Genomic DNA, 24,841 nt, shown 5'->3' on the forward strand with positions numbered 1-24,841 from the left:
CCCCATCTGCTCCCGTGTGCTCCAATCAGATATGTCCTTCTCCCGGAGCTGCAGATACAATGTCATCCTTTGAAATAAATTCTTCTGGGGGGACCCAGACACTATTCTTGCTGACAGCTGGGCCCCACCTGATTTCTTCCTCTCACTTTGCCATTGTACCCATAGCTTCAGGGATCTCTTCATGAGGGCAAGTATTGAGTAGGTCACATCATAAGAATTAATTGTTCTGAGGTTAGGACTTTGATTTAGTGCAAGCTCAAAATAGCTTATCCATTTTTCTTTTCTACTCTGTGATTCTCAGTAAGAAGATATGAAGAAATGAATCAAACAAAGACTAAAGTAATCTAACATTCTATCCATCTTTCCATTACTTCTACATTGATTTCCTCCCTCCTCCCCCACGCTTTAAATGTGCCTTTTCTATTCAGTGTTCTGGTTGGGTAAAAATTTTATGACTGCTTTTCCCTTTTGGGGCCATCGCTGAAGGAGTAGCCGCCAAAATGAAGTTCAATCCCTTTGTGACTTCGGACCGGAGCAAAAACCGGAAAAGGCATTTCAATGCCCCTTCCCACGTTCGCAGGAAGATTATGTCTTCCCCGCTTTCCAAGGAACTTAGACAGAAATACAACGTTCGGTCCATGCCTATCCGCAAGGATGATGAAGTTCAGATTGTGCGAGGACACTACAAAGGTCAGCAGATTGGCAAAGTGGTTCAGGTTTACCGGAAGAAGTACATCATCTACATTGAGCGGGTGCAGCGAGATAAAGCTAATGGCACCACTGTCCATGTGGGCATTCACCCCAGCAAGGTGGTGGTTACGAGGTTAAAACTGGACAAAGACCGCAAAAAAAATCCTGGAGCAGAAAGCCAAATCTCGCCAAGTCGGAAAGGAAAAGGGCAAATACAAGGAAGAATCACTTGAGAAGATGCAAGCGTGAAATATCTTGTACACAACTTCCATTAAAAGCAGCACATTTGAAAACCTTAAAAAAAATTTTATGACTAGTGACTTTCACTTAATATTTTTCTCACAGTTAACTTCACATACGATTTAGGGAAGACTCCATCATTAATCCCAAATGATTTATTTATAAGGGAACCATGACACGATGCTATATTGCAGGGGTTTTCTATCTCTAGTGTGTGTTGGAATCAACTGGAAAGCTTGTTAAAGATACATATTCCTGGTGATGTTGATGCTGCTTGCTGATCCAAGAGTCATACTTCGAGAACCATCCATGGAAGTCAGGCACTAAAAGCAGTTAGAAAAACATCCTGGGATTTAGAGTGTAGTTCTGAAGGAAGGGAGGAGTGTCCAGTGTGTATGAGTGATCCATCCTTCTTGGTCCTCTGGGGAGAATTATTGGAGGTAATAAAAATACCAAAGTCAGCTCCTCCCCTGCCTTTGCCCCACAAGAAGCCAAAGTAAGTAAATAAATAAATAAAATAAACCAAAATAAAGAGGACATACGACTCTCTCTCTCTTTTCATCCCTTGTCTCTTCCAGTCTGTGCCTCTAGGGAATTTTCATGGCTTAGAATCAGCAACTATGGCTTGGATCTCTGCTCCCAGGAGCAACACAAAAACAGTAACCTGTGGAGTGGAAGTAGGTGCCACCATAATGAGGTCTCTGTAGAATGACTCCAGATGAGGAAGGAGAGTGGCCCAGAAAGTGTGATTAATGGTTCATCATTCCTTTTAAAATATTCCCATATACACAGGGACACATCCATAAAATAGTGAGTAATTAATTGAATCTGCATCCTGGCGTAGCTAGATGGCATGCAAAGGAATTCATATTTGTACTGATCTGGATAGACCTTCTGTGGTATACAATCAGATTATATATGCTGCGAGGGCAGAGGACTACATCCATTTATTGTATCCCCTATGTTTAGCTTAGTACCTGGCACCCATGGGGTTGTCAGTGGAATATATGTTGTATAACATATATACTCATGTATAAGCTGAGTTTTTTGGCACAAAAAATGTGCTGAAAAACTGGGTTTTGTCTTATACACGGGTCAGTGGTACCGCTGCCCGCCTCCACCAAAGTAACAGGAGGAGCATCCATTATGTCGCAGGTGATTGCCATTTCTCCGCTGTTCATTCAAAGCTCCGCTGACACTGCAGGGCTTTGAATGTTTGTTTACTCACATCTGACCAATCAGAGCTGGCCTATGACGTGGATGGCTCCAATTCACCGAAGCACCTGTAGTGATTCACTTGCGCTGGCAGCTGAACTGGTAAGGATGTGTCTGTAGCTGTGCGCTGTCTCTCCCCTCTGGTCTCTGTGTTAATTCACATCCTGCAACCCCCGCCCGCGGGAACTTCCCTCCCTCCTCCAGGCTAACATTGTGTGTGTGTGTGTGGGGGGGCATTATCATGAAAGTTCTTTTTCTTTTTTGAAAGTTCTTTTTCAAAGTCTTGTTTTTTTTATCCTATTAGAAATGGATACTCTTGAACCAAAACAAAACGCCAGTCATATGAGGCTGGTTTCAAAATGAAGGTTGTGTCAACAGCAGAAGAGAGCAATAACAGTATTGCAAGTAGGGAATTCAGTGTTGACGAAAAGCAAGTGAGGGAGTGGCGGAAAATGAAGACTAACTTGGAACAGATTCCAAAAGCTAAAAAGCTAATCATGGTTTAACGTCTTTTTATGGGGCTCTAGAGAGTGAATTGCATAAATGGGTTATGGAGTGTCGTCAAAATGGTTACTGCATAACGCATGGGAATCCATATATGTGCTCTACAAATGGCTAAGGATGACAAATATAAAGCACCAGGCATTGAAAAATTTGCTGCATCAGCAGGATGATGTACTGCTTCATGAATAGGTTTGGCCTACTATGTTTGAGACAAAGAACAAAAAAATTTCCCAGAAATTGCCACAAGACCTTGAAGAAAAAATTATGTCATTCCAGTCATTTATTATAAAGCAAAGAAGGATTTATATTTACGACCTGGCAGATATTGGGAATATGGATGAAACTGCCATGACTTTTGATCTTCCAAGCAAAAGAGGCTGTGGCAAATTTAGGAGAAAAAACCATTTTTCTCAAAACCACAGGAAATGAAAAAAACCCAACATTTAACAGTTATTCTATCATGTTTGGCTAATGGAACTAAGTTGCATCACTATTTTTAAAAGAAAGACCTTGCCTAAAGGGAACGAAGTGGCAAGGTCCCCAGGGAATGCTGAAAGTGGACTTTGGGGCCAGGGCGTGGTGCCCAACAGACTGGACAGGAAAACACTCCTAAGGGCCAACAAAAGATCCTTGAACTAACTACAAGCTTTTCTTTCATGAAGTGTTTTGTTTTGTTCTTAGTCAGTGGTTTATTTTTGTTGTCTGGTTGTATACTGTTGCTTTGTTTTCCTCTGTCTTGTTTTTGTGCATGTTAGTGTCTCCACAGGTCTGTCTGAATAGGACAGGCTGGATGAACTATCGGGAGGAAAAACAATGGGACCGACAGTTCCGGGGGGACTTGAGGGAGGGAGATAGGGGGGTAAGGAAGTGGTGTTAACAAACACAGGGACAAGGGAACAACATGGGACCCAAAATGGTAGTGAGGGGGGAGTGATAGGCCTGGTGGGGAATGATCAAGGGTAAGGTTGCGTAGAGAAGAGGTATGGCTGTAGCCCAGGTGGGGACAGAGCATGGTAGTGGGGCAGGAGGAAAGTCAAGGGAGATGGAGGAAAGAGTTAGGAGTCAAAGGGCATTTATGGAGGTCTAGACAAAGACATGTACATGCAAATATATATAAGAGGATGGGGAAATAGATCTATGTGTCTATATTTATAGGTTTAGTATTAAGGTGGTAGAAGGACCTTGGGCCTCTACTCAAGCACTCCCTCAATGCATGAATACTTTCTTTTATTAAATTGGCACTCTATGATACTCACTCTCCCGACACAACGGCTGAAGCCAAAGCGGGTGAACAAGTAAATGTGATGAAGAAAGCTGATGGTGCCCGGCTATCAAAAAAGATAGTGTCTGGGATCTTAAAGGCTTGAAGATAAACAAGCAGCCATCTAGCTCAGAATCAACAAAGCCCACATGGAAGAACACACCAGCCTGTGTGATCGCGTGGTCCCAAAGGGATCAGTTATCAGGCATCAAAGAACAAAATATCATATTATTGGCTGCACACCTCCATGATACGATCGCCGAAGACAAACGGGTGTATAAGCAAATGTGGCGAAGAAAGCTGATGGTGTCCGGCTATCGAAAGAGATAGTGTCTGGGGTCTTAAAGGCTTGAAGGTGAACAAGTGGCCATCTAGTTCAGAAGCAATAAAGCCCACATGGAAGAAGCACACCAGCCTGTGCGATCACGAGGTGCCAAAGGGACCAGGTATAAGGCATCATGCAAAAAAAAAAAAGAATATATATATATATTTCCATTATATATTCCATTGTGAATGAAGGGGGAAGTGCAGACTGGAGACCCAAGGCCCATTTGTCGGCCACTGGAGATCCCCTCATAGAGGGGTTTAGGAGAGGAGATGGGTCAGTCAGGGTGCGATGTAGTACCGATGAAGAACACAGCTTTCCCCCAGATCCTGGATGCTTCCTCCCCCGAACTACCATGATCCGAATTCTACCTTGTAGGACTGGATAGGGTAGAGGTTTTATACTGGTTCATATGGGAGCTGGAGGCACAGGGAATCCAGGGTGGACGATACCTTCAGGACCAGGGGTGTGAGGGGCGATACTGGGAGAGTGGAGGGTGAGTGGATTGGAAAGGGGGAACTGATTACAAGGATCCACATGTGACCTCCTCCCTGGGAGATGGACGGCAGAGAAGGGGGAGAAGGGAGATGCCGGATAGGACAAGATATGACAAAATAACAATCTATAAATTATCAAGGGCTCATGAGGGAGGGGGGAGTGGGGAGGGAGGGAAAAAAAAGAGGACCTGATGCAGAGGGCTTAAGTGGAGAACAAATGCTTTGAAAATGATTAAGGCAAAGAATGTACGTATGTTCTTTATACAATTGATGTATGTATATGTATGGATTGTGATGAGTTGTATGAGCCCCTAATAAAATGTAAAAATAAAAAAGAAAATGATTAGGGCAAAGAATGTGCAGATGTGCTTTATACAATTGATGTATGTATAAGTATGGACTGTGATGAGTTGTATGAGCCCCTAATAAAATGTTTAAAAAAAAAAAAAAGAAAGACCTTGCCTAAAAAGATCAATTTCCCACCAAGAATTACTGTCCGTGCACATGTTAAAGGCTGGATGGATGAAGACGGAACAAAAAAATGGCTGGAAGAAATTTGGAACCGACGACCAGGAGCAGCCTTAAAGAAAAAGCCATCATTACTTGTTTGGGATATGTTCAGAGCCCACCTATCAGATGACATAAAAAAATTGGCAAAATCTAGTAAAGTTACTTTAGCCGTTATTCCAGGTGGGCTTACATCTGCACTGCAGCGTCTGGATGTATCTTTGAATAAGCTTTTTAAAGACCGTGTGTGAAGGATGTGGCATGAATGGATGTCATCTGGTCAAGCCCAACTAACAAAAGGAGGAAATCTCATGAAGCCTGACATACAGTTAATAGCAAAGTGGGTTCGATATGCATGGGAAGACATTCCAGAAGACATGGTGCGACGTGCCTTCCAGAAATGTAGTATTAGTAATGCTATGGATGGCAGTGAAGACTGCACTTTGTATGAAAATGACAGCAGTGATGGTGATGACGGCGATCTCAGTGAGGACAGCGTCTATGATGACCTAACACCAGCTGAAGCTCTGTATTGGGATACAGATGATGATGAGGAATCCAGTTTTGAAGGATTTTAACTCTTTACATTTTAGCTTGGTTGCTGACTGAGCTCAGGGAATAGTACTCTTAAGGTATCATTGTTGATAACTTATTCTTTTTGTTAAACCTATTTTCCACTTACTGTGCTGGCTTACTAATTTTAAATGACTTGTTGTCCTTTTATTTATGTTTTTTTATTTAAAATAAATATTTAAATACATTACCCCATAGATGTCTCAACTTTTAGTAATTTTATTTTCATTTGTTTTGATTATTGAAACTCACCAATAGCTTCTGCATTTTCCACCCTAGGCTTATACTCAAGTCAATCAGTTTTTCTGGTTTCCCAGGTAATAATTAGGTACTTTGACTTATACTGGGGTTGGCTTATATTTGAGTATATGCGTTGTGTGTGCGTGCGTGTGTGTGTGTATAGAGAGAGAGAGACCAAGGACTTCAAAAAATGTGGAAAATTAGAAAGCAAAGATAATGGAATTTTACTGTGAGCTTTCTGAAGCCCCTTCAGAGAGAGACAGATAAATACAGAGATAGATAGATGTGAGAGGCTTCAAAAAGATCCCATTACCTTTTCATTCCATGTTCCCACCAACCTTCTGATATCCTCTCATATGTATTTTGATCTGTTGAGAATATCACTTAAGACAGCTCTTAGGTAGACCCACGGGAATTTATTTTTACAGTTGAAATAATCCCCCATCGCCACACCAATTATACACTAGTTTCCACACACAACAAACACAGCATCCCTTCATAGTTAGATATGGAAGACTTTGTGAGTGTCTGATTGGTGTAGACATAAGAGAAAACCAGTACATCTAATTTTGGTTTATACAAATCAATTCCTTAGTTTTTAAAAAAGCTTATTTTCATATTCATAGTCTACAGAGAGGTTATTTGAAAATGAACACTAAAGAATTATGAAGTCCAGAGTCTTGAGATAGCATAGGTGTATTCTTTTGTTTCTACTCTTGACTCTTATGTTGTTCGCTGCTGTGGAGAAGAGGATTTTCATCGACTGAATTTTGGAAGTGGGTCACCAGACTTTCTTCTGAGTCCGTCTGAGTCAGGAAGCACCACTGAAATCCATTCATAGCAATTCACAAGCCTCCTCTGACAAGTGGCCACTGTGATGAGGTGCATTGGTTGGGAGTTGAACTATGGCTTTTCACATGGAAGGTGAGGCTGTTACCATGGTTCCACTAATGTCCATTTATTAATAACTTAAAAAAAGAGACGACTCAGTGGCTTATTTTTCAAAAGCAAATCACTAGCCTTTTCTTCCAAGGAGCCTTTAGATGAATGGCTGGCCTTTGGGTAGCAGCCCAGGACTTAACCATTCACACCACTTGGGGATTCTTTATTAGTGATGTGTGTGTGTATGTGTTTGTGTGTGTGTGCGTGCGCACACACTCGCACACACTTGAGTCTTAGGTGTTGTTGGGTCACTTCTGACTCAGTGATCCCAAGTGACAGCCCCGCAGAGCTCTGTCAAGTATAATCTTCACAGAAGCCAATTGTCAGGTTTCCTCCCATTTGGTTGGCTGCCAAGCACCACCTGTCTTCAAATGTTGGATTCCCATCCTCTACCCACCCTCCCTTCTCTCTCTCCACTCACTGAAGTGGCCGTGAGCCCAACTGTTCACGGCAGCACTCACTGAAGTGGCCGTGAGCCCAACTGTTCATGGCAGAGAAGCGTGACATACTTCCTCAGTTAAGCATTAGGGTTATGGTTAGGATGTCCCAATTCTTACCAATTAATTACACTTACTCAGAGTAAGAACAATTATGAGTGAATATGAGGGACTTTTTCCATGTCTGCTGTCAATTTGGATCGAACTGGGGTTAAAATAAACTCCAGATCCAGGTGCCCCCTCCAAAAATAAATAAATAGATAGATAGATAGATAAATAAAGTCCAGAACACGGACATTCCTGAAGGTCCTCGTGATTGAGGCTTGCCCCTATCACCAGCTACTGAGGAAAACGTGGGGTAGGAGCTTCGTTTCCCTAAATCTTGTCTCTCCTTGGTCCCCGCCGCTCTGCCTCTGTGCTCTGGGTTAGGGGATCATCCAGGACCACCAATGCCAGCTCCAACAGAGGAGCTAATTGCTTTTCCAGTGGGAATTATTCATATTACCCCACTGCCTGTCTAAGTAAGAGGCCAGCTACGTTCATCTCCCCTGCTTCATGCTAAAAGGCACTGAAATGCAATCATTCAATCAATGATCAGACTGGAATTTGTGAGGGAAAAATGTCCAGAGTTTAATAATCTCAACAACCACCTGCATCAAAGCGTATTCTTACCATGTCATGTGGCATATCCAGAAAGAATAGAGCCTTGTTAATGGGTGCTCTGGGAGGGAGTTGGTTTACTTGGCCATTAGAACCTAATTTGAGGGGTTGAGTCTTCCCAGACATCGTAAGGGAACACCCGGAAGCATTTGAGTGCTTGAAGCTTTATTGCTCATAAAAGCATTTCTGGAGTCAGAATGGGCGTATATAATTTTATATCCTTTATATATTATTAACTTCTGTTACATATATTTTAAATACATATGTCATCTACAGGCATAACTGTATTTTAATATATAATTATTATCCAAGAATACTGATAAAAATTTGCAATCAATCCTCATAAAAAATGTGGTGATAATGACCAATCAACACAGTGAAGGAAAATGTTTTTGGTCTGGTGTTTTTGCAACAACTCTACCCTTGCACAGGATAGCTTTGACACTGGGGGATGGTCCACCTACCAGCTTTTGTTCCCTTCATTCCAAAGGAGGGAAAAAAGAGAGATCTGCTTGTTCTCTGTAAGACTGCTGCCTTGAGTTCTACCTCCCCAGGCAGAGGTGGAGGAAGGAGGAGCTAATCAAAGCTAGTCACGGTATTGAGAGAAAGGGAGAAAACAGCTATAAGCTGGGACTTTACTTGCTCCTCTGTTCCCTCCACCCTACCCTGCTGATTATAGGCTTTACTCCTCCCCATTCTCTAGTCCTTTCTAAGTGAACCGAACAACCTGCCAAAGTTCAAGTATGTGCCACCCAACCCCACCCAAGCTCAGGGCATAGTATCTGAACCAACATTTAGTTTCTAGAGCACAGAAAGAAAGCTGAAAACTCATAAAAAAGAAGTATGAATTTTAAGTGTTAGGATGATTTTTATTTTTAAACTCATTGCCATTGAGTCGATAATGACACATAGCCACAACTGCTCTTGTGCAGTTCCAAGACTGTAGCTCTTTCTGGGGTAGACAGCCTCACCTCCTCTCGGGATTATATTTAGGGAATGAGTTCTTTTTTTTCCCCCAACCAATATTTATTTAGCCTGGAAATTGATTCGGCAATATCTTAAAAAAAAAAAAAAGGAAATCGAGCTACTATAAGACCCAGCAATCCCCATATTAAGCATATATCCAGAAGAGGCAAGAAACAAACCGCGCTAGACATCTGTGCTCCAGTGTTCATCACAGCACAGTTCACAATCGGAAGGAGTTGGAAACAACCCAAATTTCCATCAACAAATGGATTAAAAAACTGTGGTACATACATACAGTGGAGTACTATGCATCTCTAAAAAGCACCAATGAATGCATGAAGCACATCACCGCATGGGAAGAACTAGAGGAAATCATGCTAAGTGAAGTAAGCCAAGCACAAAAGGACAAGTACAACACTGAGGTAAGTTTAAAAATGCAAAAAGGGCATAGGGAAAAAGCTACAGTATGCAAACATTCCGGGGGTAAGATCCAGGTAGTATGGCAGGGATCAGACCAAATCCAGGGATACATATTTCCCAACTAAAAAGGAGGGGGAAAGAAAGACAAAAAGAGAGATGGGTAGTGGGAGAACAGGGCACTAACCCACCCAAGGGGAGGATATTGTTTATATCTCCACAGGGAAAGAGGGGCCAGACTTCAATCCCGTGCTCCAGGATGTAAATGCAACATGCAGGCATGAAGCAGGGAACCAATAGAGAGATCTGAGGGGCCAGCTCCAATCCCAACTACGTGGACAGCCTCTCCTCCCCACAGAAGAATTCACTTCAGAGGATAGCACTGAAGCTACAGTTCAGGGAAAGGGGCATGTCTGATCAGCGAACACAGGAGAAAATGAAGAGAGAGTTAGAGAGAGTGGAACGTATCCTGGCCTACCAAGACCTGAGGATGCCATTTCCGCTCAAAGCAGCCAAAGCATAGAGAGGACCTGTTGCCCTTGTAACAGAACAGCAAGGATAACAGAGCAATGAAGTCCCCAGGGAATACCAAAAATAGATTTGGGGGCCAGGGCATGGAACCCCATCAGACTCAACCAGAATACACTCCCAAAAGTCAACCAACAGACCTTTAACTATGTACAGGCTTTTTTTTTTTTGTCATTGGTGTTTTTGTTGTTGTTTTCTTTTCCTTTCTTTTGTTGCTTTGCTTTTGTTGTTTTGCTCTGTCTTGTTTTTTGTGCATATTATTATCTCTGAAGGTGGATCTAGATAAGATAGGTAGTATAAACAAACTGGAGGAGAAAACAACTGGACCAATGGCTGAGGGGGACATGGGATGGAGGAGGGGGAAATGAAGTGGGAGTTAACAAACCTAGGGACAAGGGAACAACAAGTGATCCACACTCAATGGCGAGGAGGTTGCAGGAGGCCTGATAGGGGGTGATCAAGGGCAATGTAACCGAGGAATTACTGAAATCCAAATGAAGGCTGAGCATGATGGTGGGACAAGAGGAAAGTAAAAGGAAATAGAGGAAAGAGCTAGGAGGCAAAGGGCATTTATAGAGGGCTAAATACCGGCATGTAAATATGTAAATATATTTATATATGATGGGAATAGATCTATGTGCATATATTTATAGGTTTAGTATTAAGGAAGCAGATGGACATTGGGCTTCTACTCAAATACTCCCTCAATGCAAGAACACTTTGTTCAATTAAACTGGCATTCCTTGATGCTCACCTTCCTGACATGATGGCTGAAGACAAAGTGGGTGCATAAGCAAATGTGGTGAAGAAAGTTAATGGAGCCCAGCTATCAAAAGATATAGCATCTGGGGTCTTAAATGCTTGAAGATAAGCAAGTGGCCACCTAGCTGAGAAACAACAAAGCCCACATGGAAGAAGCACACCAGCATGTGTGATCATGAGGTGTCGATACGATCAGGTATGAGGCATCAAAGAACAAAAAAATCAATCATTGTGAATGAGGGGGAGTGCAGAATGGAGACCCAAAGCCCATCTGTAGGCAACTGGACATCCCCTTATAGAAGGGTCTCAGGGAGGAGACAATCCAGTCAGGGTGCAGTGTAGCACCTATGAAACATATGACTTTCCTCTAGTTCTTTAATGCTTCCCCTCCACCCCTAGTATCATGACCCCAATTATACCTTACAAATCCAGCTAGACCAGAGGATGTACACTGGTACAGGTAAGAACTGGAAACACAGGGAATCCAGGACAGATAAACCCCTCAGGACCAATAATGAGAGTAACAATATCAGGAAAGTAAGGGGAAGGTGTGGTAGAAAGGGGGAACCAATCATAATGATGTACATATAACCCACTCCTTGGGGGAGGGACAACAGAAAAGTGGGTGAAGGGAGACATCGGATAGTGTAAGACATGAAAAAATAATAATTTATAAATTATCAAGGTTTCGTGAAGGAGGGAGGCTGAAGGAGGGAGGGGGAAAATGAAGAGCTGATACCAGGGGCTCAAGTAGAAAGAAAATGTTTTGAGAAAGATGATGGCAACAAATGTACAAATGTGCTTGACACAATGTATATATGGATCAATTGTGATAAGAGTTGTATGAGCCCCCAAGAAAGTGATTTAAAAATATATATTTATTTATTGAACAGCTTCACTATATTAGAAAGTGCATTAAGGAATAGATTAGGTCTTTTCTTTGTCATCAAAGGAAATATTTGAGAACATAATATTCAACAGGAAATGTCTATTAGTCAGCATGAAAAATACTGAAGATATGCAACTAAACAGCATGTGATTGAATACCTTAATTTTTTTTTATTTACTGACATCACTACTCATAACCACCTGAGAGGACAGGGTAGAACAGCCTCTGTGAGGTTCTGAGACTGTAACTCTTAATGGGAGTGGAAAGCCCAATTTACCAGCAGGAGCTGGGGTGGTTTGTCACAGCAGACCTTCAGGATAGCACCCAATATAAGCACAACGCCACCAGGGCTACTTCAGTGTGAGCTAAGACAGTGTGAGCTACTATTGTGGGAGGGAGACTTGTCAGAGAAGGTTTGATGGAATACCACATGAAACTAGCAAGTATCAGGGAACCTCTTCCATTCAGATTTTCATTACACTTTTTATCTGACTGTGTTAGGCCAGGTTGACTAGAGAAACAAATCCAGTGTAAGAGAGATCTTTAAATCCAAGAGCAATTGAATATTGAGAAAACATCCCAACCCAATCCAGATCAAGTCCATAAGTCCAATATTAGCACATATGTCCAATACTAGTCTACAATTCCTCTTCAGACTTGCGCAGCACATGCAATTATGCTAATGTAGGAAGATCACAGGTTAGTGGGTGAAAAGTCTTGTGGATCCAATGGCAGCGGACGCATCTCCAGGGCTCTGGCTGCCATCAGCATGGCTTGTCAGCAGGAAGACGAAGTCAGAGAGACAGTGTGGCCCATATCCACTGAGAGAGAAAGTTCCCAGAATCCTCATGAGAAGGTCACACCCACCAGGAGGCATCATCAGGCTGTGACCGGATTGACAGGCCAAACCCCACCCCTTCACTCTATCAAATTGACATAAAATTATGTAACTACCACACCAAATTATCCTTCTGAATTTAACTTCTTTCCAACAAAGACCTAACTTGTCCTTCTAGAAGTGCAAGATGCCCCTCATCATCAGTCCTCATCACTGTGAGACCCTGATTGCCCACGTCCATCCATGGTTTGATACTCTTCTTGTTTTCCCCCAGCAGGCATAGACTCAATGGAGCAAACAGAAAGACTTACTGTGAAGTTAAAATCTTTCTTCTCAAGAAGAAGACTTGAAGGTACTTGGTGGGGGTAGGGGTGGTAAATTGGAGAGCTATCAGTGGATACAGGAGTGGGAGAGAACATTTGAGCTGATTTTAGCAATGTATATTCAATTCTTTTTAGAAGCAGTATAACTATGGAAGGGTATGTGAATATTCTATCAAGAAGACTACTTTAAAAAAAGAAAAGAAACAAGACTTGACCTATGGTTACTGTGGGTGAAGGAAGAAGAGTTTTTACTTAGGGGACATTGAGTTTGTTTTAATTGTGGTGGACAAATTTGGAGAGGGATCATAATCATGGTTGTTCATTGTGAAGAATAGTATCATCGTTGTCACTGAAGTCTAATATAGATGCTGTTTAATTGGAGAATGTTTTGTTGTGTATAATTTTTGCCAAAATTGAAAAAAATGGCATGAATAATAATGAGTATGGGGAAAATATTCTAAAATCGACTGTTGTAAAGAGTGTGCAACTCTACATAACACGATTGAACTATTGAATTGAATTATATGTGGATGAAGTGTCAATGAAACTGTCTAAAAAAAGAAAAGACTTGAAAGAATTGGTGGAAGTGAGGAGTAAAGATTTCCTAGAAGCTCAGCAATGCCTGACTCGTAGGAAGCGTTCAAGATACTTTTTCTTTCCTTAAGACAACAAGCAGAAAATTAATTTTTCATGGCCAGACACCTAGATAAAATTGCACAATACTACTAACCAAGATCTTATCCCTGTGATTATATAGTGTCTGAGCCTCAGGGAAGAACAGGCTATCTCCAGAGCCCACTTAGGGGAGTGTCTGGGTGTGACAGGCATTTAATAAATGTGAATGATTGAGTAAGGGACAGCAAATTGAATTAGACTGACATTAGCAAAGATGGTAAATTAACGATCTTCAAATGTTTGCCCCTACGTGTAAATAATTAAAAAGAAAAACAAAAACACCACAGGACTGGCAGATACTGTCAGACTTAATCTTTTTAGAACTCTGGAAATTAGCCAAAGGCTTACAACAACCCCAGGAAGATTAAGTTAAGAAAAATGGCTGAATCTTGCTAAAAATGGAAAAAGAGCTTTGTGGTGTTTTAAGTTACCTCTGTTTCATTCTCCACTCCCCAGCTCAGCAGTAGCCTTGAAAAATAGGAACCTGAATTTCCAATACCAGAAGACGCAAAAAACTTTTCATTCATGAAGAAATGCCATAATTCAACTTGAGAATCCCTGGTGGTGTATAGGTTACTCACTGAACTAGTAACTTCAAGGTCAGCAGTTCCAAACCACCAGCCTGTCAGTGAGAGAAAGATGATATTTTCTACGTGGATGAAGACTTACTGTCTTGGAAACCAGAATCCCCTCCGATGACTCTGGTTTGGGTTTTGTTTTGCTGGTTCCCTGGGAAATTTACTAGGAAAACTTACCTCCTTTAATTTTTAGTAACCAACTTGAATTTGTCCAAGGCTAAATTCTCCTGGGGTTGGAATTGTTAGCCATTATAACATTATGGATTTCTGAAATGACTCATAACAGTTGGGATAAACAATACATTTTGAAAAATGCTCCCAAAAATGCTAAGAAAGAAACCTTATAGAATGAGATATCCTTAGAGCAGTGGTTCTCAACCTGTGGGTCATAACCCCTTTGGGGGTAGAACAACCCTTTCACAGAGGTCGCCTTAGATCATTGGAAAACACATAAATATTTCACAATATATAATTACATAGTTTTTGATTAATCACTATGCTTTAATTATGTTCAATTTGTAACAATGAAAATACATCCTGCATATCAGATATTTACCTGATGATTCATAACAGTAGCAACATTACAGTTATGAAGTAGCAACGAATAATTTTATGGTTGGGGGGGGTCACAACATGAGGAACTATAGTAAAGGATCGCAGCATTAGGAAGGTTAAGAACCACTGTCTTAGAGGCTTAGGTAGTTAGTTTATTGTACCAACCTGGCCGATAAACACATGTGGGATTAATTGAAGGAAGGAGAAATAAATGGCTCAGTGAACCTCACCTTTCTAGTTCTCGGGTCTCTTGCTCTCTGGTGGTTGAATCAGGGTACAGCTGCCTTAGCCAGTTCCCTGCTTTAGCTGGCAAGGCTGACTTCCTGCAAGACATCCCTGAGGAGAAGCCACATGGACCTACCTCGATGCAGCCCTGGGTGCTGGAGCAGCCATGTGGAGACCCCTGCCAGTGCTGAGATGCTTATACATTCACTGACTCAGCTTTCCTCCTGCAGTCGGTATCATCGCGTCTGTTTTGTGAGATGGAGTTGCACTTTGTGAATTGGTGTCAGACATAGGGGCTAATGGTTTAATGTTGGAACTTGTGGGCTTGGGCAGCACTGGGTTGGGATGTTTTCTTGATGCGCACTTAACCTTTATATAAAACTCTCTCTTATACATGAGTTTCTGTGGATTTGTTTCTCTAAAGTACCCAGACTCACACAGAAGCTTTGAAGAGAGCTGGCTTGTTGCCAGGGCTTTAGAAAGCTATGTATATGATCATTATTGTGGGGAGTTATGTAGATGCTCAGAAAAGACCTGAGGAAGCCCTAAGCTCTCATCTCTGATGCATGCCGTTAAGTGTTCACTTCCTGAAGACTGTGCAGAGCTGTCAACTGCCTGTCAAACAATCAGCCATCTAAGTGAGGCTTGAACTAAGTCCACATGAAAGAAGCACACCAGCCTGTGTGATCCAAGGTTTGTAAATGATAAAATTCAAATCCAAATAAGGAATGGCATCAGAGCATAAGCTGTGGACACTTGGTTTGCAGAAGGCTAGGGATGACGGTGAAAGTCCACAATCCACAGGCAAGGTTGGCACATGTATTAAGCCTCCAATGAATTCCCTCACCATTGTTCAGGGCCGTGAACTATCTTGTTCTCAGACAGAGAGCATTGCAAAATCAATTACGACAGATGTGCTTAGGCTAAAATGTAGTATCATATAATTTTATCTCCCTTTTGACGCATTTCAAAAATTTTCAGTTTTTAACATTTTCTACTTTCTTTTGATTGAGGTTTTTCTGTTTTATTTTGTTAATGTTTTTATATGATTTTCTGTATATGAAATCCAGGTTATTAAATAAATAGAGACAGTAATCGGATTAATACTTACCTAGAGGCATGGGAGGGGAGGTTGGGTGGAAATGAGGAGTTAACAATAATAAGTATGAGAAAGAAGAAAATACTCTAAAATTGTGGTGATGTTTTCAGAACTTTATTAACATGATTTAACTATTAAACATATGATATGTGAATTATTTGCCAATAAAACTAATTTTTTAAAATAGTTGTGAATGAGTGGAAGTACGAAGTGGAGACCCAAAGCTCATCTGGAGGCAATTGGACATCCCCTTACAGAAGGGTCGCAAGGAAGAGACAAGCCATTCAGGGCACAGTATAGCACCAATGAAACATATGACTTTCCTCTAGTTCTTTAATATTCCCCCGCCCCCACTAGCATGACCCTAATTCTACCTTACAAATCTGACTAGACCAAAGCATGTACATGGGCACTAACAAGAGCTGGAAACACAGGGAATCCAGGACTGATAAACACCTCGGGACCAATATTGAGAGTAGTGATACCAGGGGGGTAAGGGGGAGGTGGGGGGAGAAAGGGGAAACCAATCACAATGATCTACATATAACCCCCTCCCAGAGTGATGGACAACAGAAAAGTGGGTTAAAGGAGACAGCAGATAATGTAAGACAAGAAAAAAATGTATAAATTATCAAGGGGGAGGGAGGAAGGGTGGAGAACGGAGGGGGGGAAATGAGAAGCTGATGCCAAGGCTCAAGTAGGAAGAAAATGTTTTGAGACTAATGAAGGCAACAAATGTATAAATGTCCTTGACACTATAGATGGATGTATGGATTATGATGAGTTGTACAAGCCGCCACTAAAATGGTTTTTTTTAGAAAAAGGGGGGGAAAGACTGTTACCCATGCTACATCATGCTTCAAGACAAAATTTCATTTATTTGTAATTAGAAATTGATATTTCACAATATATAAAAAAGAAAATGTTTTGAAAATGATGATGGCAACAATTGTACAAAATGTGGTTGACACAATGGATGGATGGATTGTGATAAGAATTGTACAAGCATCCAGTAAAATGATTTAAAAGAAAAAAGAAAACTGTCTACAAAACTAAAGGAAAGTATGAGAATGACTGGGGCAGGCAGCTACATTATCTCCTGTCAATTTGTGAAGGGATGGAGTCTAGCCTGTCAATCAGGCCATAGCCAATGAGGCCTCCATGTGGGCAATGGCCTTCTCCTGAGGATTCTGGGAACTCCTGTATTCCTCCCTGGAGATGGCAGACACTCTCTGTTTCATCTTCCTGTTGACAAGCCACATGTAGCTACGTTGATGCAGCCAGAGCCCTGGATCTGGAGGAGCCATGTGGAGACCCCTGCCAGCACTGAGATGCTTCCACCACCACTGGATCCACAAGACTTTCCACCCACTGGCCTACGCATTCAGCATCATTGCATGGCTGTGTGAGTCGAAAGATGAATTTATGGACTATTATTGATATATAGGGCAATATTGGACTTATGGACTTGATCTGGACTGGGCTGGGATGTTTTCTTAATGTACAATTGCTCTTTGATATTAAGTTCTCTCCTACACACATATAAGTATCTCTGGATTTGTTTCTCTAGTCAACCCAAACCAGCACAATGAGATTTCACCTAATAGAGACTATGAATAAAGAGGAATGGGGGGGCGGGGGCGGGAATAGAATTCTGGAGTTGAAAAAAACCCAACAAAATCATGGAAAAAAATCCACAAGAAGAGTTCAACAGCATATTTGAATAGAAAGAAGAAAAAAATTAGTGAAAATAAAGAAAGCCAATTGACATTATCCTTTCTACAGAAGTGCCCTCCTTCACCCTCAAAAAAATGAAGCAAAGTGAACAAAGAGTCACAGATCTCTGGTAAATCCTGGAACATATTCACATACTCACAATGGGAGTTCAAAAAGGAGAGACCAATAGCAAGAAGATAGAAATGACCAAAATGCCTCTCCACAGAGGAGGGGACCCAGACACTTTGGTAGGTACACACAACAGCAGAGTGCGCATGGCTAAAAGATGATGATGGAACCACGAAGTACTTCAGAGTATGGGGCCTGGAGAGATTTAGGCTGAATGAAGTTAGCCAAGCACAAAAGGACAACTTTTGTAAGAGGCCAGTGTTATAAAAGGGGATGGTGAAACAGATAAAGACTTTCATACCAAAGAGAACAGACTTGAAGTTTTGGGGATGGTGGGGGAGGGACAGGGGAGAAGATCAAGCAATAGACTAGATTGTAGACAGGTTTCAACTTGGGTGAAGTGGAAGATGGTGGTCTACAAGAGGGAGAAAAGAAATCAGGGAGTTGGGGGAGGGGTAAACTATTGGGGGGTTGGTTGGTTGCTTACATGTTGAATACAAAGTTAATGATCTGAATTTTTAAATAAGGAACAAAAAGAATATAAATGACTAAAATATGAAAAACTAAACTATATGACATTCAAGAAAGTCAACAAACTACAAGTAAGATCAACTCCTGTGTTAGTCTGGGTCGACTAGAGAAACAAATCGAGAAACACTCAAATGTGTGTAAGAGACTGTATAGTAAGAAAACATCCCGGCCCAGTTGAGATCAAGTCTGTAAGTTCTCTATTAACCCATAAGTCTAATATCAGCCCTTATGTCCGAACTAGACCATAAAATCTTCTACAGACTCATGCAGCACACGCAACAATGCCCAAAGCAGGAAGATCCCAGGGCAGTGGATGAAAAGCATCCCAGCGTTAGCACCGCTCTCCACGTGGCTCCTACAGCTCCAGGGCTCCCGCTGCCATCAGCACGGCTCCATGTGGCTTGTCAACGGAAAATGAAGCAGTGTGTGCCCCGCCTCCAGGAAGGACAAGGACAACGGGGAGTTCCCAGAATCCTGTTTGACAGGATTGACAGGCTAGACTCCACCCTTTCCTTCAAGTTGACAGGAGATTATGTAACTGCCACAACTCCCAAAGATCCACACTTAAACCATCCCCCTGAATCCAAAGACAGAGAATCCTGAAAGCAAGACAGAACTAACTCATCTCACACTAGTAAGACTCAGTAAGATTTACAACTCATAGCTCATCAGAAACCATGGAGGCCAGAAACAATGGAATGACACATTTTCAATGCAGAAAGGAAGGAAGAAAGTCCAAGCATTCTATATCTGGCAAAACAATCTATCAAATATGAAAAAAAGAGGAAGAGAAAAGACAACCCTAGATTTTAAAAACCCAAGAGTTCATTACTAAAAGACATAGTTTACAAGAAGCACCAGAGGGAGTTTCTCTGGTTGAAACAAAAGGATTCTAGAAAGTAGTATACTTTCCTAGGAAGAAAGAAAAATGTCCTGGCAATCTACAGAAAGATCACAGCCCCTGGGAATTGTGGAACCCAATTCTACTCTGAAATACATAGGGTTATTATGAGTCACAGTGGAGTACATGACAATTGGTTTTATTTGGCTTTTTATCAAAGCCAAATAAATAAACCCACTGCCAGCAAGTCGATTCCAATTCATAGTAACCCTATCGAACAGGTTGGGTTTACAAGACAGTAAAACTTTAAGGGAGCAGAAAGCCCCATCTTCCCCTTGGAGCAGCTAGTGGTTTTCAAACTCTGAACCTTTTGGTTAGCAGCCCAACATATAACCCACTATGCCACCAAATGTTGGCAAAACACATGAGCCAGCCAGGAATAGAAGGGAACTTCCTCAAACTCATAAAAAAGGATCCATGCTATCTTTCCGCCATCTTTCCGTGCCGCCATCATGGTGCGCATGAACGTCCTGGCCGACGCTCTCAAGAGCATCAATAATGCCGAGAAGAGAGGCAAGCGCCAGGTTCTCATTAGGCCATGCTCCAAGGTCATTGTCCGGTTTCTTACTGTGATGATGAAGCACGGCCACATTGGTGAATTTGAAATCATTGATGACCACAGAGCTGGGAAAATTGTAGTGAACCTCACGGGCAGATTAAACAAGTGTGGAGTGATCAGCCTTAGATTTGATGTGCAGCTCAAAGATCTAGAAAAGTGGCAGAACAACCTGCTCCCTTCCCGGCAGTTCGGTTTCATCGTGCTGACGACCTCCGCCGGCATCATGGACCATGAGGAAGCCAGGTGAAAACACACGGGAGGGAAAATCCTGGGCTTCTTTTTCTAGGGATGTAATGCATCGAAACAAATAAAACGCCGAATGGACAAAAAAAAAAAGGATCCATGCTAAACCCACAGTTAGCATCATACTTGATGATAAATGGCTCAATATTTCAAATGGGCAAAAGAGTCAAATCATAATATATCCAAAGAAGAATCCAAATCATTAATAAGTATATAACTAAGATCCCCAACATCAGTAACCACCAAGGAAATGCAAAACAAACCGAGTGAGACACCACTTCATAGCAATTACTATGGCCATGTGAAAAGACAAATGACAAGTGTTGGTGAGGATGTAGAGAAACTAGAATGTTCAGAGTCTATACACTGCAGAAGAGAATGTAAAACTATAACGCCAATTTAGAAAACAGTCTAGCAACTTCACAAAACACAGGTGTATGACATATAAATAGCCCTGTGGTTCTGCCCCAAAGTATATGCCCGAAGGATGTGGAAGACATGTGTCCACACAGCACCTTGTACACAAATATTCATAACAGCTGGGCCATAATAGCTCCAAAGTAGAAACCACTCAAATGACCATCAGCTAAAAAGTGAATAAACAAAATATAGTGTAACTATACAAATCAGTTAATATTTAACAGTAAAAAGAGATGGAATACATTTTGCAACATGGAAAAAATCTACTAGCATCCTGCTATACAAAAGAAGCCAGTCACAAAAGATTCCATATTGCATGATTTTACTTATGTGAAATGGCCGGAGTGGACAAATCCAAAGACACTGAAGGGAGGAGGAGTGATTGCCTAAGCCTGGAGGTTGAGGAAAAATAGGAAGTGACTACTAATGGGGATGGGGTGACTCTGAGTGACAGTGCAAAGTTTTGGAGTTGGCTGCTGTGATAGTGGTCCACTTCTGTTACTATACAAGAAGTCACTGAATTGTATGCTTTAAATATGTGCGTTGTATTGTATGTGAATTCTACCTCAAATGGTTATAAAAGTGACTACATGACTCAAAAAGTTCATATAAAGTAATAAAGCACACTGGTAAAAGTATATGCTTAGTAAATATAAAGTATATGTTTTGTTTGTAACTCCACACCCTCTTTTCTCCTATCTTAAAAAGTTGCATAATGAAAAAACATTAAGTTTATATTGATGGACACACACAGAGATATACAGATATAATTTTGGATATTAACAGCATAAAATGATGCAGGAACTAAGTTTTTAATATACTATTGAAATGAAGTTGGCATTAATCCAAGCCAGATTGTTATCAGTTACGATGTTAATAGTAATTCCCAGAGCAACTATTAATTATGCAGTTATGTGGACTTTAATAACTTCAGCATTGAGCTATTGTCAAATATTAATTAGATGTTTACGTGGAAGTTGTCTTGAACATCTTCCGTTTCTTTAATGAATAAAAAGTAGCAGGGGAAACTAACTCTTTGTGACTTTAATAACTTATCACCATAGGATTCTACATACATTCCAAGCGTGCATCTCTATAAAGGTCGTGCAATTTTGTTTGGCTTTGTTAGAGTTTGAGGACAGATTTGGTGGAAACTTGATGGGGCAAGATTAGATTATGCTGGAAAATCCAAAGAATGATACTAATTTTTGTAGAGTTGCCTCTCTCTAGCAATAATAAAATCTATTTTCTTGGAAGTAGAAGGTAGTGAAGGAATCCTAGAGGCACAGTGGCTGCTAATCAAAAGGTCAGGGGTTCGTACCATCCAACCGCTCTGCAGACGAGACAGCCTACTTCATGAATATTTACAGCCTCTAAAACCCTACAGAGCCATTCTCCTCTGCCCTGCAGGGTCTCTGTGAGTGGCATTCTCTTTGATGGCAATGATTTTGGTGTGGTTAGTTGGAAGTGAGCTGAAGAAATCCTTTGTTATTTCAGCCTATAACCGGTAGGTGGAGTCAGAGTACAAAAGACCCATCCAAGAGACAAAAACAGAATGGGGTTGGGGGAAACAAATAGCTTAAGGGAGCAGAAATGTGCCTAGACATTAGGAAGCATCCTCCCAGGCAAATGATTATATTTAGGGTAGGATGCAAGAGGAAGAAATAGAATATTTAAAACAGCGATTATATGAGCCCAGGCTGTATAGTGAAACAGTAGGTGTATGAGGGAACTTCAAAAAGTTCAGGGGAAAATGGAATTAAAAAATAATGGCACTTTCCCCTGAATTTTTTGAAGTCCAATTTGTTCCTATGGTTTCTTCCAAGGCATTCAGTTGCACACAATTGTTGATGGTAAGTTTTAAATCGGTAGCTTCAGTCTGAAAACTCTCAAGCAAGAGCTGACACTGCAGAAATTCTCCAGACAGAATTTCTTCTTTCTCAGAGCAACCTTGGTTTTACTCTTGAAACCATTCAACTGGGTGCAACTGATTGCAGCCCCGCACACCCTGGAAGATAGTTTTTACTTAAGGAGTCAATTGATTATGAATGTGAACCACATCTACAAAAGACCTTCCATGCCCAGATTACTGATTCAGTAAGTATGTACTAGCTTCTAGCCAGGCGGATACATAAAACTAACTTCCACAGAGAATGAAATAAATCTCAAGTGATATTTGACGAGGGCTGTTTAGACATATACTTAACTAATGACAGGAGGATGATCTAAGTGACTTGTCCAGATCTATTTTATTTTACTGAGTTAGATCTGTTCAGCATCTTTAATGCCAGTCTTTCAAATGCATGCTGGAAAAAAAAAAGGTCATTGAGAAGTTCTTGATGTATTCCAAGAAGATGCTTGATTTTCGTAAGATGCTTGCATGTATTTGAGCATCCCCGGCAAGGTGGGCAACTGCAAAGTGGGGCAAAATGAACTGAAGAGGCAGAACAAAATACTAAGAACAAAGCAGATATTTCAAGAAAGCAGGTTTACAGAGACACGTAGATGAAGAGTAAACGGAAAGAATGAGAAACTTCTTAGGAGAAGGGTTGGCATTCCTGGGAGTAAGGATATAAAGTAATTTGAATCTACAAACATATAAACCAACCCAGACCCCATTGCTTATCAGACTGATTCCCACTTCTAGGAACCCTTATAGGACAGAGTGGGCCTATTCCGTAGGGTCTCCAAATCTTCATGGAAGCAGACTCACTCACCTTTCTCCTGTGGAGGGGCTGATGGATTGACACATAGCGTTGCCACTAGGGCTCCCAACATATAAATGGAATAATAAAACAGAATTCTTGGATTCTTTCCCCCCTTTAAGCTTTTAAGCACAATTCCATTTCTTGCCCTATCCTCATAAATGAGTTTTATTGAAAATTTTTAAGTATTTTAAACAATGTTCTTCTCACACTGAATAATAACATGCCACAGACATCTCAAAAAAAACAAGGGAAATGCACCTTCCCCCAGCTTTCAGGCAAGGCACAGTAACCAGGCTCCAGTCCAGAAAGACGAGACTAAAACTAAGCTGATGGTTTTACTGAATTAAGGATATCCATGAGAAGAAACAACTTGTGACGGGAGGAAATATCACCAGAGGCAATAGTCTGAAAAATTCCTAGAGATCATACAAGTCTGAAAAGAAGTTTATACTTCCATTCGTTCCTCGTGGAGGGCCCTCATAATGCACAGGTCCTGGGCACAGTTCTTGGAAGTGTTATGTTTTCATAGTGAGAACACATTTATGAGTCCCAGGGTGGAAGTTTTTAATCTTGAGTTTGTCTAATAAAACATAATCATAAAATTCAAAAAAGATTGAACTGTTCTAATTAAGTTAATTACACACCAGAAAAAAAGCTCAACAACATTTAAAAGAATACATCAAAATCCAATGTTATCAAGGTAAATTTTACAATGTCTAGCATCCAATAAAAATTTCCAGACAGGCCAAGAAGCAGGGAAAATAATACGCATAGCCAATGGAGGATTGGGAATTCACGCAGTAGAAACATAGAAATTAAACAAATGATGGAACTGTTAGAATAATGGTCTTTTAAAAGCTAGTTTAAGCTATATAATAATGTTTTAAAAATGTATAGGGAACCATAAGTAACACTAGAAAAGTAATGAAAGAGAAAAAATTAAAATGTAAATTTTAAAGATGGAAACAATAATCAAGGAAGGGAGGGTGGGGGAAGGAGGGGAAAAATGAGGAGCTGATACCAAGGGCTCAAGTAGAAAGCAAATGTTTTAAAAACGATGATGGCAACAAATGTACAAATGTGCTTGACACAATGGATAGATTGTGATAAGAGTTGTACAAGCCCCCAATAAAATGATTAAAAAGAAAGAAAAGCACAATAACTTAAATAAATTGGGTGAGAGTAATAGATCAGATACTGCTAAAAAAAGATGAATGAATTTGAAGACATATGAGTAGAAACTATCAAAAGTGAAGCAGAGGGAGAGAGACAGGGAGGCAAAAAATGGTTTAGAAAGGTAACAGGACAATTAGAAACCTACTAGACAATGTCAAGGAGCCTAATTTATGTGTAATTGCAGTTTCAGAAAGAGAAGAAAAAGATGTAGGAGTATATTTGAAAAAATATTTGCTGAAAACTTTTCAAATGAAGAAAAATGAAAGGCAAATAAAACAAAAAAACAGCCAGAACCCATAGATCTAAAGATTTACTCTACATATAAAGAAGACCGCACTAGACCCAACCAAAAAAAATGACTGAAACCTGAGGAAAAGAGAAAACTCTAAAAAGCCGCTGAAGAAACATACACACATTACTCAGAGAAACAAAGATGCAAATTGCAGAAGCCACGTGGTCCGAAACCATGCCCATCAATAGACAGTGCACCAACACAATGCATCCTAAAAGTG

The 24,841-nt window shown here is 40.9% G+C and overlaps 1 protein-coding gene and 1 pseudogene across 1 annotated transcript; both read left to right on the forward strand.

The window, feature by feature from the left end:
* Window positions 1-464: 464 nt before the first annotated feature.
* LOC142451197 (large ribosomal subunit protein uL24-like) lies at window positions 465-995 on the forward strand (annotated as a pseudogene).
* Window positions 996-19,652: 18,657 nt separating this feature from the next.
* On the forward strand, window positions 19,653-20,029 carry LOC142451198 (small ribosomal subunit protein uS8-like). The gene has a single exon (XM_075553110.1). The coding sequence runs from the start codon at window positions 19,676-19,678 to the stop codon at window positions 20,027-20,029; it is 354 nt and encodes a 117-aa protein (XP_075409225.1). The 5' UTR covers window positions 19,653-19,675.
* Window positions 20,030-24,841: the final 4,812 nt, after the last annotated feature.

The sequence above is a fragment of the Tenrec ecaudatus genome, chromosome 6 (assembly GCF_050624435.1).
Source record: "Tenrec ecaudatus isolate mTenEca1 chromosome 6, mTenEca1.hap1, whole genome shotgun sequence".
Taxonomy (NCBI): domain Eukaryota; kingdom Metazoa; phylum Chordata; class Mammalia; order Afrosoricida; family Tenrecidae; genus Tenrec; species Tenrec ecaudatus.

What these genes read in the sequence shown, in the direction of transcription:
- LOC142451198 (XM_075553110.1), top strand. Translation starts at nt 19,676, where the DNA reads ATGGTGCGCATGAACGTCCTGGCCGACGCTCTCAAGAGCATCAATAAT.